The sequence below is a fragment of the Populus alba genome, chromosome 11, assembly GCF_005239225.2.
Source record: "Populus alba chromosome 11, ASM523922v2, whole genome shotgun sequence".
NCBI lineage: Eukaryota > Viridiplantae > Streptophyta > Magnoliopsida > Malpighiales > Salicaceae > Populus > Populus alba.
In genome coordinates this window covers 12007643-12021689 of record NC_133294.1, presented here as the reverse complement: position 1 = coordinate 12021689, position 14047 = coordinate 12007643, and the positions used below count along the sequence as shown (strand labels likewise).

At 31.3% G+C, this 14047-nt stretch overlaps 1 protein-coding gene across 1 annotated transcript; it reads left to right on the top strand.

Annotated features, from left to right (window-relative positions):
* The first annotated feature begins 6359 nt into the window (after nucleotides 1–6359).
* On the top strand, nucleotides 6360–11169 carry LOC118035385 (DNA damage-binding protein 1-like). The gene is made up of 2 exons (XM_073412258.1): nucleotides 6360–6407; nucleotides 10588–11169. The coding sequence occupies exons 1-2, from the start codon at nucleotides 6360–6362 to the stop codon at nucleotides 11167–11169; spliced, it is 630 nt and encodes a 209-aa protein (XP_073268359.1).
* The last annotated feature ends 2878 nt before the right edge of the window (nucleotides 11170–14047 follow it).

The window sequence follows — 14047 nt, the reverse complement described above, 5'->3', positions numbered from 1 at the left end:
CACATTCAATGTCCCTGTGTTTTGAGATCTTCATATCAAAACCCTCAAACATTTTGCTCCAATGCTTGAAAATCTCCTCCTCAATATCTTGCTTATGGCCACTCTGCTCCTAAAGCTACGTATGTTTTCAAGCCAGCACCTACTTCCATTCTTAATCACATCCATTGTAGCGCAAATTCCTCTGTTTTCCTTCTTTTGCCAACTTTGTATTTTCTCTTTAAAGATCGACAGCTATCAAAGGGACTTGAGAGTTTGCTCTGAAAGCGTCCGCGTTACGCTCCTGAAGGATGCTGCATTTCCTTGAGCTTCTCCTCCGCTATTGCTGCTTTTTCTTGCTGCGGCGGCACGAGCTTGAAGTTTTTGCCATCAATGTCTCATTTTTGGGCTTTGAGGTCAATTGACCAGCTCCTCCGCTTCATTCAATTCATGAACTTTTCTTAGCAATCTCTGCTGCCATATTTCCTTTCCTTTCCCAAGCTTGAAACACATCATTTCTAGGCTCTTTCGAGCCGCCATGCTTGCATTTAGCTGCTTCCTTAACCGCTCCTCTTCTCGTCACCTACAGATTTCTTGCGGTTTCTTGTCTGCTGGATGCTTGACTCCGTCTAAGATCCGTGTTGCACCGCCTAAGCTGAGGTGCCTTCTTCTCGCCAGATTGAGAGGTTTTTGGATTCGGATAGTTTTAATATCATCATCCAGAATGACACCATTCCAGCGAACCTTCGCATTTTACGGTCATCGTTGTCTTTTGTGCTAGCTTCGTTTTTGATCCTGGATTTAAGTTTTAATAGTAGCTTTCACATTTGTTGCAACACCTTATACCGGAAGAAGAAATTTATGTACAAATAGGAAGAACATGTTTACTTCTACCCAACAAAGAAAAATAGCTCGATGCATGCTGCTAATTGCAAATACGAAGCCTCATGGGAAACTCTCGTTAATCTTTTTTTTTTTTCATTAGTTTTACCACGCTATATACCATACATGAATGCAAAAGCTTTAAAGCAGCTGGATATTTCTAATTAATTTATTTCCTTCCAATATCTATGATCTTAGTGGCATGTCATGATGAATTCTATTAATCTCTTGATCAGCAGAAGCAAGAAGGAAGAAAAGGAAAAGGAAAATGCAATCACCTTCTAAGCTATAATCTTCTGGCCGTTGATCAGTAGAGCTTGTTGGAAGCGGTAGCAATTCAGGAGATGAAAATGCTCGAACGCGGCTAGCATTTTCCATGGCAAGATTTTTAGCAGAAACACACGATTTTTAGGTCTAGGATATTAGATACATATATCAATCGTCAAATGGAAGAAAAGGGTGTGTTGGATATCAATTATTAATTGTTTCTTATTTTATTCTGAGAGAGATCCAAAAAGGGAGACTGCAATGCATTTGCACTCTCCGCTTTTTTTGTTTTTTTGCCCCTCCCTCTCTGTTTCTTTGTGTTTGCTGCTCTTCCCTTGTAACACAAATTTCACGGCTGTAAAACCATGCGTGATTGTGGGAGATGGGTTTGACTCTTTCAATCTCTATTTATTGCTTTGACTTTCTCGGCAAAATTCTTACATTGCCTCTACCCAATTGACACATGCACTTCATCTCTCAATGTCGCATGAGTTTTTTTGGTTTTTTTTTTTTTTTAGTCGAACAACATCTCAATTTATATAGCTTGATTTTCTTGCGGTGTAGGTTTTTTCCGCAGAGGTAAGAGGTAAGAGATTGCCTTAGTAATGAGTATTTGGAAAGCAAGAGCAATAAAAAGATAAGCTCATGAGACCCTCCTTTAACATGACTCTATATAAAGATACAACGACTACATTGGCCTAGCTGTGACGCGGTTTCAGAGTAAAAAAAAAAAATTCAAACGCTAAAAAAGAGTTTAAAGTATTTCAAACGTGTCTTTTAAGAAATATAGATTTTAATCATAACTTGAAATTAGACATATATTAAATAATATTTTTTATTTAATACTAAGACAAGAAATATATTGGATTTTATCTATATCAAATTCAGATTGACATGAAAAAGGTTATTGGGGAAAATTTTTAAAAAATATAAATTGAAAAGTTAAATCTCCAACTACCTCGATATTGAAGGATAAAATTAATAAAAAAAAATAATTTTTTTTTTAAATTGAACTTGAGCCAACCAACCAATCTCGTCGTGATGCAAGTCATGCATGTTATCGGATTTAATAATTTTTTATCCTAATGAATTAATTTTTATTTAATAGATTTATATGAAAAAAAACGTATGAGAATGTTTTTTTTATATGAAATATTATTTTTAAAAGAAGAAAAATCATGATAGGTGTGTGAGACTGAGATGGCAAAAACAGATTATTGAATAAAAAGGTCAAATTGTATTTTTTTTTTGTTTTAAATTAAAATAAAAAAAATAGATCATCAATAACAAATAATAAAATTATTTTTTAAAAAATTAGGGGCAAAAATGCATTACACAAAAAAATAATAGACCAGATGTTGTGGCTTAACTAGTTGAACCTGCAATTTGGGTCATGGATTCAACCGGGTTAAAAAAATTATTTACATAAATCTATAGTTAACCTAAATATACTAAAAGATAAAACAACAAAAGAGATGTGAAAAATAACCTAGGGGCCTGGCCCATGGCCCAGTGCCCTAAGCTTATGAATGGAATAACCTAGGTGTATGAGCCTTTAACCACAAACCCTCACGTCTGTGCTTATATGTTTTTTTTTTCATTTAAAGGAGTGGACAACAAGTTGTTCATTTAAAAAAAAAAAATGGACAAACGACCATCCCATAATTCATCCACTATAGTAGTGCCCTGAAAAATCAAATCATGTAGGTTTTTTTTTACCCACAAAAATCTATTTTAACCCAAAAACACTATACAAACACTTTTAAAACATCAGCAAACCAACATTATCAACCAAATAAATAAAACCAACTCACAAAATTAACTTGAATCAAATCTCTCATTCTTGACTTAAAACTAGTTTTTTAAGTAATATAAAAAGCTCAAAAACAACCACTAAAAAACATTTTAACCCAAAAATACTCTACAAACACTCTTAAACATCAATAAACCAACATATCAATCTAATAAACCAAAAAAGACCAACTCACAAAATCAACCTAAATAGAATCTTTTATTCTCAACTTAGATCTTGTTTTTTTAAGCAAAATAAAAGCTCAAAGCAACTATTATAAGACTCCCTCATTGACTGGATTTTGTTGACACTAATTTCAACCATTTTGATGGTTAGAATAGTTGTTAAAAATGATTTCTCTTTCTACGTTGAATTTCAAAGAGTGTCTCTCTCTCCCTCCCAAAAACAATGACTAAGAAATGAGAAAAATAGAGTTTGGTATTACAGTAAGTTTCTGACAACTAAAGGGATCGAACACTTATTAAAAAAATGGGGGGCCAAACAATTTTTCTATGAAATTCAAAGTTGCCATCTATTTTTTTCATGTTTTTCACTTTAGTCCTCTATGTTTCGATTTCACCATCTCTTTAAAAAAGATGTGATTGGCTATTAATTTGGGATGAGAATGACTCAATTGTGGGGGGGAAAAGTTTGAGAACCAAACTGAATTTCAAAAAAAAAAATTGATTATTTCAATCCATAATGTTTTGTGAGCGTGTAGACAATGCATCTTCAACAATAAAATCATTATACACTTAGTTTTTTTTTAATTTAATCATTTGTAACAATAAAAAATGAATGAATTAGAGTAATTATTTTTTTATAAATTGAATAAACTTAATTAATTAAATAGTGATTGTTATTAAAAATATATAAGAAGAAATGTTTTTAATCAAATGAGGGACTTTTTTAACATTTAAAAGAAAATAAATATTATGATTGGAAAACAAATGACAATTAAAACATATATTAAATAAAAATTAGTAATGTTCTCAAAAGAAATTGGGTTTAATGATGAAATGGCGATGATTGAATGATAACAAAAAAATATATGAATGTGTAATAAAATTATTATATTACATTGTAAAACATACTAAAAGGAAATGGTCTATTACCATAAAACTGAAAATTCTGTAATTCTTTTTTATTTTTATATTGTTGTCTACTTTTTAAATAATAAACTTTCAGTTTTTTAATTTTTTATAAAATTTAATTTTGATCCAAAACTTTATTTTTATTTATTTTTTAGCTTGTAGTTTGAGAGAGAAAAGAGAAAGTGTTCCATCCCATACTTTCACTTTCACTTGCATTCTTATTTAATTTCAATGACCACGTACATATAGATTCAGGTAAATTTTTTTTAATTATATATATAAAGGAAAGCCCTAGCATCCCCATTACCTATGTGTAAATTTTTCATTTTCTGAAAATACAAATATTTTTTTTGTATAGTACTAAATAACTTGATGACCCTAATTAAAAAATGAATGTCTTCAAAGAAAATTACTTGTTACATGCACAAAATTACATAATAAATTACATTGAATATTTGCATCATCTCAGTCGCTAACATTTTGTATATGATCAAAACCAATTTTATATTTTTTTTTCTTTAAGAATGTTGATCTTAAAGATAAATTTTCAACATTTTACATTTTTTATTATTCCCGGATAAATTTTATTTCCATCATTTTATTCATCACATTATCACCCTTGCATCATGACAATTGTTTTCATTCATAATATAGTTTAACTCGTCACTATACAATTTATTCCTTACAATTTTAAAATTGATTGGTCTTATTCAAACACTTTCATACAATGTTTCTTTTCACATTGATATTATTTCATAACCATTTTTACTTCATGAATATATTTCATTTATATTAATATTATTATTTCACAACTTATGAAAACAATCTATTTTCTCAACACATATAAATCATATGATATTTTCCTCTCTCAACCACCTTAGCACATATCGTAACTTATTGTAACAATCACACGTCTAATTCACATTGTTATTTAATTCATAACATATTTAATTCATGTCATCTTTTTACTTTCCGAGCATTTATTACATCTAAGATATATTGTACTTCAATCGATATATCACCCTTATCATATTAAAAAAATTTCTCAATTTATTAGTCATTCCATTTATGTCATGTCCATTTTTATTATTTATAATTTATCATATAACCTTTCATTATTTTTATACTTCCAAAGACATGCTCAAATCATTTTTCTTTTTCGTTAAATTTTGTCAGTAGAGTTAATTTAATACCTAATCCTTAACTTGATAACACAATCAAACTCATATACACCTTACTCTATTACTAGTTATTGCTGTTGTCAATTAGTCAGTCAAATAACTTATTAATCATTTTATAAGACAAGCCCAACCATTTGGATATAATTTTGCATAACTATCTTTTAAAATTATATAATATACACTGTCAAAATTATGGTGGAGTTTTTTCATATACTTGGACTATACCAAGTTATTGATACTTCATCAAATATCTCAATCCAATTCTAAAATCATGATTTACTACTAATGTTATGAGGTACCTGATAATTTCTTAACGTCAAATACAATTAGCTTTATAAACAATGATTATTTAATATTATCTCTTTTATATATCTACCACATCAATTACTAAATTGTTAATTTATTATTTTAACTTTAATCTTACAAATCAATACAATTAGCACAACTTAAGAACATATTAATGTTCTCTCTAGTCCAAACTGACATTTTATTCCATTATCAAATTAATTGGTTTATTCAATTGCTCATTAACTAGAATAATTAGTTTCTTCAATTGTCCATTAACCAGAGCACTAGTCCTATTAGTCATGGTAATTAGTTTTCACATAATATATGTTTGTCTGTCGGCTATGTCTGTTTTATATATATATATATATATATTATATATATATATATATATATATATATATATATATCAACACTAATTTATGTGTGGGCGTTTAACACAAATTACACGTGATTTTTATTATTTTAATTGGTAACAGATCATATATTGAATCTCGTCAATGCAGCCGATAATAATTCTTGTATAGCAATTTTGTTGTTGCCGTAAGAAATAATGCATATAAAGTTTTTATGTCATTATAATAAATCAGTTCTCATAATATGCTACACATTATCACCAATCATTAAAAGTTTCATACCAACCACTCAACAATTTATCAATAACCACTTCTCATTATGTCAATTTTGAGATTAGGAAACATGGGAAGTTGTATATAGCCAAAAGTAACAGAGTTAGTTGGGTAGGTGACATAAACATCTTCTAGTTTTCTTTTCTTTAGATGTAAGAAGCCTTGATGAATAACTGAAATTGTTGTAATATGTGGATGATATTTTCTATGCTCTTCTTGCATTGACTCTTTCTTTACCATGTCATATAGAGCAATGGGGGATGTATCAGACCAGATAGCTCACCCAACAAAAAATGGTCAGGTAATTATTCACAGTTCTAGGTTCATATTGAGTCTTTCTGTCATTTCGCATAAGCTTTAGGATTGTTTTTTAGAGATTTCCCTACTCTGAGAAGTGTGCCTTTACTTTTCATTGGAAATGACAATGGACTTTGTCCTACCTAGTTCATATCTTTGGTTTCTTTCTTACTGCAGATTGGCATAATTGATCTTGATTGTTGGACTCCACTTGTATGATGGGTTGTTTAAGGTACACATCCAGCTACATTCCATCTTGAATTTTCAACATGGCAGTGTGAGTTTTACTAGTATTATTCGCATTTTTCTCTGCATTATGATCAAAAAAGGATTGAAAATTAATAATTTTATTGGTTGTTATTCCTTTTGATAATAAAGGACAGCTTAAAGAGGCTTTTGACATGATGTATGTAATCTCCTATCTAATTACTCAACATCAGTTCAATGGATAATCTACCAACGACCTATCAAAAGAATTAATGATTCTTTCTAATGAATTTTTTTTAAAGAAACAAATCCTTTGAACATTTTATACATGTTGATAAATTTGAAGTGGTGATAAATCTAGAAAAGTTACTTTCTCTTCTCGTATCTAATGGTTGTTTTAAGTTTCCTAGCTATTTAAGGATATCCTAGAGCATGATTGGCACTCTGCATTAGAAAATTAAAATTTAAAGCATGTAGATATATTCCAAATAAGCAGCCATGCCCCCCCGCTTAAAACAATTCATTTGCAAGTTTCTGTAGTACTGCAATATTCAGATAGCATCCCTCACATCTTTTCACTTTTATTTTCTTTTTCACTTTTCTTCACTACTTTGGCTGATCTTTGGAGTCCTTGGACACTTTAGATTTTAGAATGTAACCTTTTCTTATTTAATTATTTACTTCGTTGTGTTTCTTTTTGCTTCTTTTAGGGCATGCACATTTATTGCTTGCTTTGGTTTGTGCCTTCTTTTTCACCCTTTTTGGGTACTTTATTGTTCGTATAGAAATTCCTGACAAGAACTTTTATATGAAAATGATCATTTTTTTCATGGTTGTAGTCTGAAACTGGTTAGCACAGGAAACATATCACATACTAACTAAGATAATCTTGGAAGCCTCAATTCAAGAGTTCCCACTGCCTGCTATAACACCTATACCTTTAGGGAGTAGGCGTAAATAAAGGCTTTCATTACCTTACACCACGAACATTTCCTTCTCTTTTATTTTTGTAAAAGAGAAAGAATAAATGGGTTATTGAATTTTTTATAATTAATTTTTTGACCTGGGCTACAGCCCATCTAAGCCTTGTAAAAGGCTCCGCCCTTGCATATGAGGTTGCTCTGAAAGATAAAGACTTTATTGAGGGTCGGTGGTCGCAGAACAATCTTGACAATGGCGCTGATTTACTAATACCAATGCCATCGCCTCTCTGTGGTGTTTTAATTATTGGAGAAGAAACAATTGTATATTGCAGCGCCAATGTTTTTGGAGCAATCCCAATTAGACCTGTAGGACACTGGTGGAATTGTTCCTGATATTATGCTCTCTTAGTAAATTTCTGGACTTGCAAGTTTGACTTTTTTATGTGTTCATGACCTTTTTTCCTTTATTTGCACTGCTAATCTATCACCAAAGCATAGAGAATAAGAGTTGATGCTGATGGTTCTAGGTATTTACTTGGTGATCATGCTAGGCTTCTTCACCTTTTAGTTATAACCCATGAGAAAGAAAAGTGAGTTTTTTTTTAATTTCCCTATCACGCGCTGATGATGAGCTGCATGCATTCAGATTTTCTTTATTGGAAAAGAAAACCATTGCAGATTAATCAAACCAAATCTATTTAACTGATTAAATTATTGAGTCAACAAATACTCCCCCAAATTTTTATTTTATTCTTGTCATGTGCTAAAGTTATGGTTGGATACAAGTAATGTTCTCTCTTATGGTTCTATTGTGTCCTCTTCAAAAATGTTATGGACACAATTATGTGAAATTAAGCCATGTGATGAGGATTTATCGGCATCCACTTTTTTATTCTGAGAGATATTTTATCCATTATTATATGTCATAATATGGGAAGGATTGGCCTGCCAGGCTACAAAGACTGGAACTTCTACAACAAGAGAGCTTACAAATGATTCTCATAAATTTCAAAGTGATTTTATGTTTATATAGTCATTAATTTTAAAACTTGTAAGATTAATCGAGATATTTATAAGCTGGCCTGAACATTCATATTAATTAAAATAAAAAAATGGAATGCTCCATCAAGGTATTCAACAAATGTTGCCACAGCTAATGCCACCCAGGTTTGTTTCATGCAATTCCTAAGCTATGGTGTTGGCATTTGTGATTCATGGGTTTTAGTGGAAATAAGCGTGAAACTGTTCTGTTAGGTTATTAAATGCAATCATTCCCGAGATGCTTCTCAGTCTTATTTCACCTTATTTCTTCTAAAACAAACCCTAATTCCACTAGCTTGATCAAATACAGATCAAAAGCAGTTGTGGGCTGCCATAAACTTGTGAGAACTGTATATATAGAGCGTGTTTGGCAGTGTGGTAGCGGTTGCTTTTCAAATAACTTTTCGTGCCGAAATACATGCCAAAGATGTTTTTTCATTTTTAAAAAAATTATTTTTGACATCAGCACATCAAAACGATCCAAAAAGTACAAGCCGCATTAAATTTTAGCAAAAAAAAAAAATTAAATTTGGTGGGAATGCGGTTTGCACCGCGTTCCCAAACGCTTCCATAATCTGCTCAGCCTTGTTACAGTTGATATTTTTCCTTGTGGGATGGGGGAGGGGGAGGGGCTGTATTACTCAATTCCACTTCAACTCATGCCAAAGAAATGATAATGGAGAATTCAGCCTCATGATATAGTAGAGTTTTGAATCATTTTGGTCTCAACATTTCTTTGGATAATAGACAATTTGAAAAAAAAATCCATTTTCATTGCCTGTTCTAAATCTCATAACAAAGGAGAAATTGGGAGGGGAGATAATACCCAGGAGCAGTTCTTCTATGTTCCTTTGAAGGGGTATGCTTATCAATTTCAGTCTTAGTTTTCTTATTTTTTGGACCTGCTTGAGTTTGTTCATGGCTTCAACTCCATGTTATACATTGTGTCACATGTGCAGAGTATAGAATTCTTAATTCAAAACAAAAGATAAGTTGTTCTTGCGGAGAATATTTCTCAAAAAGTTTACTGTACCAAACAAGCCAAGAAATTTTTTACCATTACCCATCTGCCATTCATTTGATGTTTTTTGGGTTCTAACCCTGCTTTGGTGGGACCAAAATTATGTAACTGACTTGTTATTATAAACAGTGAAAATGAAACTCACCAATTCATTATTTGGGTTTCACATTGGTTTGGTTTTTACCCTGTGGAGGAGGGTGGTAATTTTGAATGTTCATAATTTCTCTACTTGTACATCTTATTTGTTCCTCATCAGATATCATACTTTTTTATTTTTGAATTAAAGTGGATGTAGAAGCTAGCTTGTGCGTACATCGACTAATCTCATGAGTTTTTAAGTTAATGATCATGGTGGCTCTAAAAGGACTTGAGCTAAGACCATTAAAAAGCAAACTCAAAAACTCATGACCATTAAAAAACAAACGTAAAACCTAACCAATTAAACTATCCTTCATATAGTTAGATATCTACTTGTGCCCTCGGAGATGGTCACCTCTTAAACTTCCTATTGAATTTGAGCACTGGTGAATTGAAAGATAGGAAAAAGGTGTCTTTGGGTACCCAGCCTTTAACACTCCGCACTTTCTCATCGAAGAATCATCAACCATGTATTTGTTGCATCAGATAGGCCAGCTGCCATTTACAGCAGCAACAAGAAACTACTGTATAGCAATGTAAACTTGAAAGAAGTCAATCATGTGTCCTTTTAACTCTGCTGCATTTCTAGACAGGTAATCTTTTGTGGTCCAATTTTTATTCTGTCTTGTACCAATAATTCAGGTTGTGTTTGTTTTCCACACTCCAACGTCATGGTCGTTACATTTGATTGATGCTCAACTACTTTTCTTTGACATTAGTAATGCATCAAAAATTGAGAGCCTATTTTTTTATGGTTCTTGTCCCTGGAACCAGCTTCTTATCCACAATACCGAGTCCTAGTATTTATGTTCTTTCTGGTTCTTAACTTGACACAACTCTTCATTTTTCTTCAGCATGAAGAAGGTGTTGTCGAAGAGAGAGCTCGTGATTATAATGCAAATTGGATGTCATCAGTTGAGATTCTTGATGATGACATTTACCTTGGTGCAGAAAATAACTTCAACCTATTTATAATTTGGAAAAATAGTGAAGGTGCTACAAAGGAGGAACGATGCCGTCTTGAGGTGTTGGGTGAGGATCACCTTGGAGAATTTGTCAATCGATTCCGACATGGTTCTCTTGTCATGCACTTACCTGATTCCGATGGTGGCCAGATCCCGACTGCTATATTTGGGACTGTTAATGGTGTAATTGAGGCCATTGCTTCACTTTCTTGTGAGCAATACCTTTTTTTGGAGAAGCTTCAGTCAAACTTAAGAAAGGTGATAAAGGGAGTTGGAGGATTGAGCCATGAGCAATGGCGATCATTCAACAATGAGAAGAAAACTATAGATGCCAAAAATTTCTTGGATGGTGATCTAATCGAGACATTCCTTGATCTTAACCAAAGTTGGATGGAAGAGATTGGTAAGACAATGAATACTACTGTGGAGGAGCTTTACGAGAGAGTGGAAGAGCTGGCAAGGCTACGTTGATATCACTGTCTCAACAAGATTGCTCACTAGTTTGTTTGCAAGAGGTTTTTTTTTTTTTTTCATTATACGAAATACGTTTTGTAGGTTTGGAGGGATATCAAAGTCAAGAATCATTTTCTTACAAGGAATCCAGCGGTGTATGCATAATATATTATAAGCATCGGAAAAACACTATATATAGTTACTGTGGATATAGACTTATTGCCTTATAGATTATACTAAGTTAATCAGTTAAATCTAAAATTTATGTCATGAAAGTTTGATAACTGAATAAGAAAAAAAAATTACTGGTTAATTCAGAATTAATTGGGTTAATCCGTCAAACCCGGAATCCATGTCATGAAAGTTTGTTAACTAAATAGAAAAAATTTAACATTAACAAACTAAATTAAACAAAAAAATTAATTAAAAAGAAAAATCAGAAAAAAAAATTCAGGTTAACCCGCTAAACTCGAAATCCGTGTCATGAAAGTTTGTTAACCAAATAGAAAAACATTTAACATTAAAAAACTAAATTAAACAACAAAAATATTTATTAAAAAAAACAAAGAAAAAAACAAAAAAAAAATCTGAATCAACTAGGTTAACCCACCAAATCAGTTTAACCCGTCAAACCTGGGATTCATGTCATGAGAGTATGATGATTAAATAGAAAAAAATTAATATTAATGATCTAAATTAAGCAAAAAAAAAAAGATTACTTAAAAAGAAAAAAAACAAAGGAAAAAAACCTAATGAAGAAAAAGAAAAAAAATCTAAATTAACTGGGTTAACTAGTCAAACCAGGTTAAATTGTCAAACCTGGGATCCGTGTTATGAAAGTTTGATAAATAAATATAGAAAAAAATTAATATTAACAAACTAAATTTTTAAAAAAATAATTAAAAAAAAACAAAAAAAATCTGAATTAACTAGGTTAACCCTTTAAACCAGGTTAACCCTTCAATTCAGGTTAACCCGTCAAACCTGGGATTCGTGTCATGAAAGTTTGATAACTAAATAGAAAAAAATAAATTTAGGGTTAACCCGGAATTAGTGGGGTTAACTCGTCAAATCCGGAATCCATGTCATAAAAGTTTGATAACTAAATAGAGAAAAATTTAACATTAACAAACTAAATTACAAAAAAAAAATTAATTAAAAAGAAAAAAAAATTCAGGTTAACCTATCAAACCCGGAATCCGTGTCATGAAAGTTTAATACCTAAATAGAAAAAAAAATAAAATTAACCAAAAACATTAAACAAAAAAAGATATTCATTAAAAAAACAAATAAAAAACCAAAAAAAAAAAAGCTTAAAAAAACAAAGCAAAAGGCAAAAAAAAAATTAAAAAAAAAAATAACTTAGCCTTTTCAGTGTGGACTATACTGTGCAATCCAGAGTAAAAGACTGAGTCATTTTAATTATAGTTAATATATTAACAAACTAATTTAAAAAATAATAATAATTAAAAAGCAAAAAAAAACTACTAAAAAAAGACTAACTTAAAAGAAAAAAACAAATAAAAAAAGCCTACATGAAGAAAAAAACTAATGAAAATTAGGGAAAAAAAATCTAAATTAACTGGGATGACCCTTCAAACCAAGTTAAACCGTCAAACCTGGGATTCGTGTCATGAAAGTTTGATAATTGAATAGGAAAAAAAATTACGAGTTAACCCAGAATTAGCTGGGTTAACCCGTCAAACCTGGAATCCATGTCATGAAATTTTGATAACTAAATAGAAAAAAAAAATTAACATTAACATTAACAAACTAAATTAAATGAAAAAAATAATTAAAAAGAAAAATCATAAAACAAATCTAGGTTAACCCATTAAACCCAGAATCTATGTCATGAAAGTTTGATAACTAAGTAGGAAAAATTTAACATTAACAAAAAAAAAATAAACAAAAAAATATTCTTTTAAAAAAACAAAGAAAAAAAAAAAGAAAGCAGATTAGCCTTTTCACTATAGAGTGTACTATGCAGTTCACAGTAAAAAAAACTGAGTCATTTTAGTTATAGTTAATTGTAGACTTGGAGTGTTTGTACTATAAATAACATTGCAGCGTTATAGGAGCGTTGTTTTTGCTGATTTTTAGTCAAAAATTGCTACTGGGAGGTATTGTCTTTTTTGTTTGTTGTGCCAAAAGTTATTAGCTCTAGCTTGGCAAATAGACCCAAATCGCTTCCACCAGGTGTTGCGTCTTGCTTGGCAGCCAGACCTAACGCTATTGGATCTGGCTTGTAGCTAGACCCAAGGTTATTGGGTCCAACCTTCAACTAGACCCGGATATGTTAAATTTTATTTTTTTTCTCTTTAGATTTTTGTTATGTATTTTTTTTTCATACAGTAAAGAGGAAATAAATTAATAGGACTTTTTTTTTATTATACAATACCTTAAAAGGCATGAGGAAAACACTGTACATTTATTGTTAACATAGACTCATTACATTGTAAACCGCACATTAGACATAGAGTGTTTGCAATGTGGACGACACTGGAGCGCCACGGAGGTGTTGTTTTTGCTATTTTTTAGTCAAAAATATAGCTGAGGGTGTTGCCTTTTATGTTTTTTGTGCTAAAAGCTGATAGATCTGGTTTGGCCGTCAAACCCAATGCTATTGAGTTTGGCCGTCAAACCCAATGCTATTGAGTTTGGCGGTCGAGTTATACCCAATGTTGTTGGGTCTTGCCGCCTAGCAGGATCCACTAGCGTTGTGCCTTGATGTCCACCAAAACTCAATGGCATTGGTCGGGTCTATTTTATTTCAAATTTGAGTCTGCAATTGGCTCGGAGTAAACTGGTTGTCCTGTCAGGTCAACTCGAAACTCGGGTGACCCAGCAAAAACCAAATAAATACCTTTTTTTTTTTCTAAAGTATTTTTTCTCC

What these genes read in the sequence shown, in the direction of transcription:
- LOC118035385 (XM_073412258.1), top strand. Translation starts at nt 6,360, where the DNA reads ATGGGGGATGTATCAGACCAGATAGCTCACCCAACAAAAAATGGTCAG. An exon ending in ACCCAACAAAAAATGGTCAG is followed by an intron (nt 6,408 to 10,587) that starts GTAATTATTCAC and finishes ATTTTTCTTCAG; the next exon opens with CATGAAGAAGGTGTTGTCGA.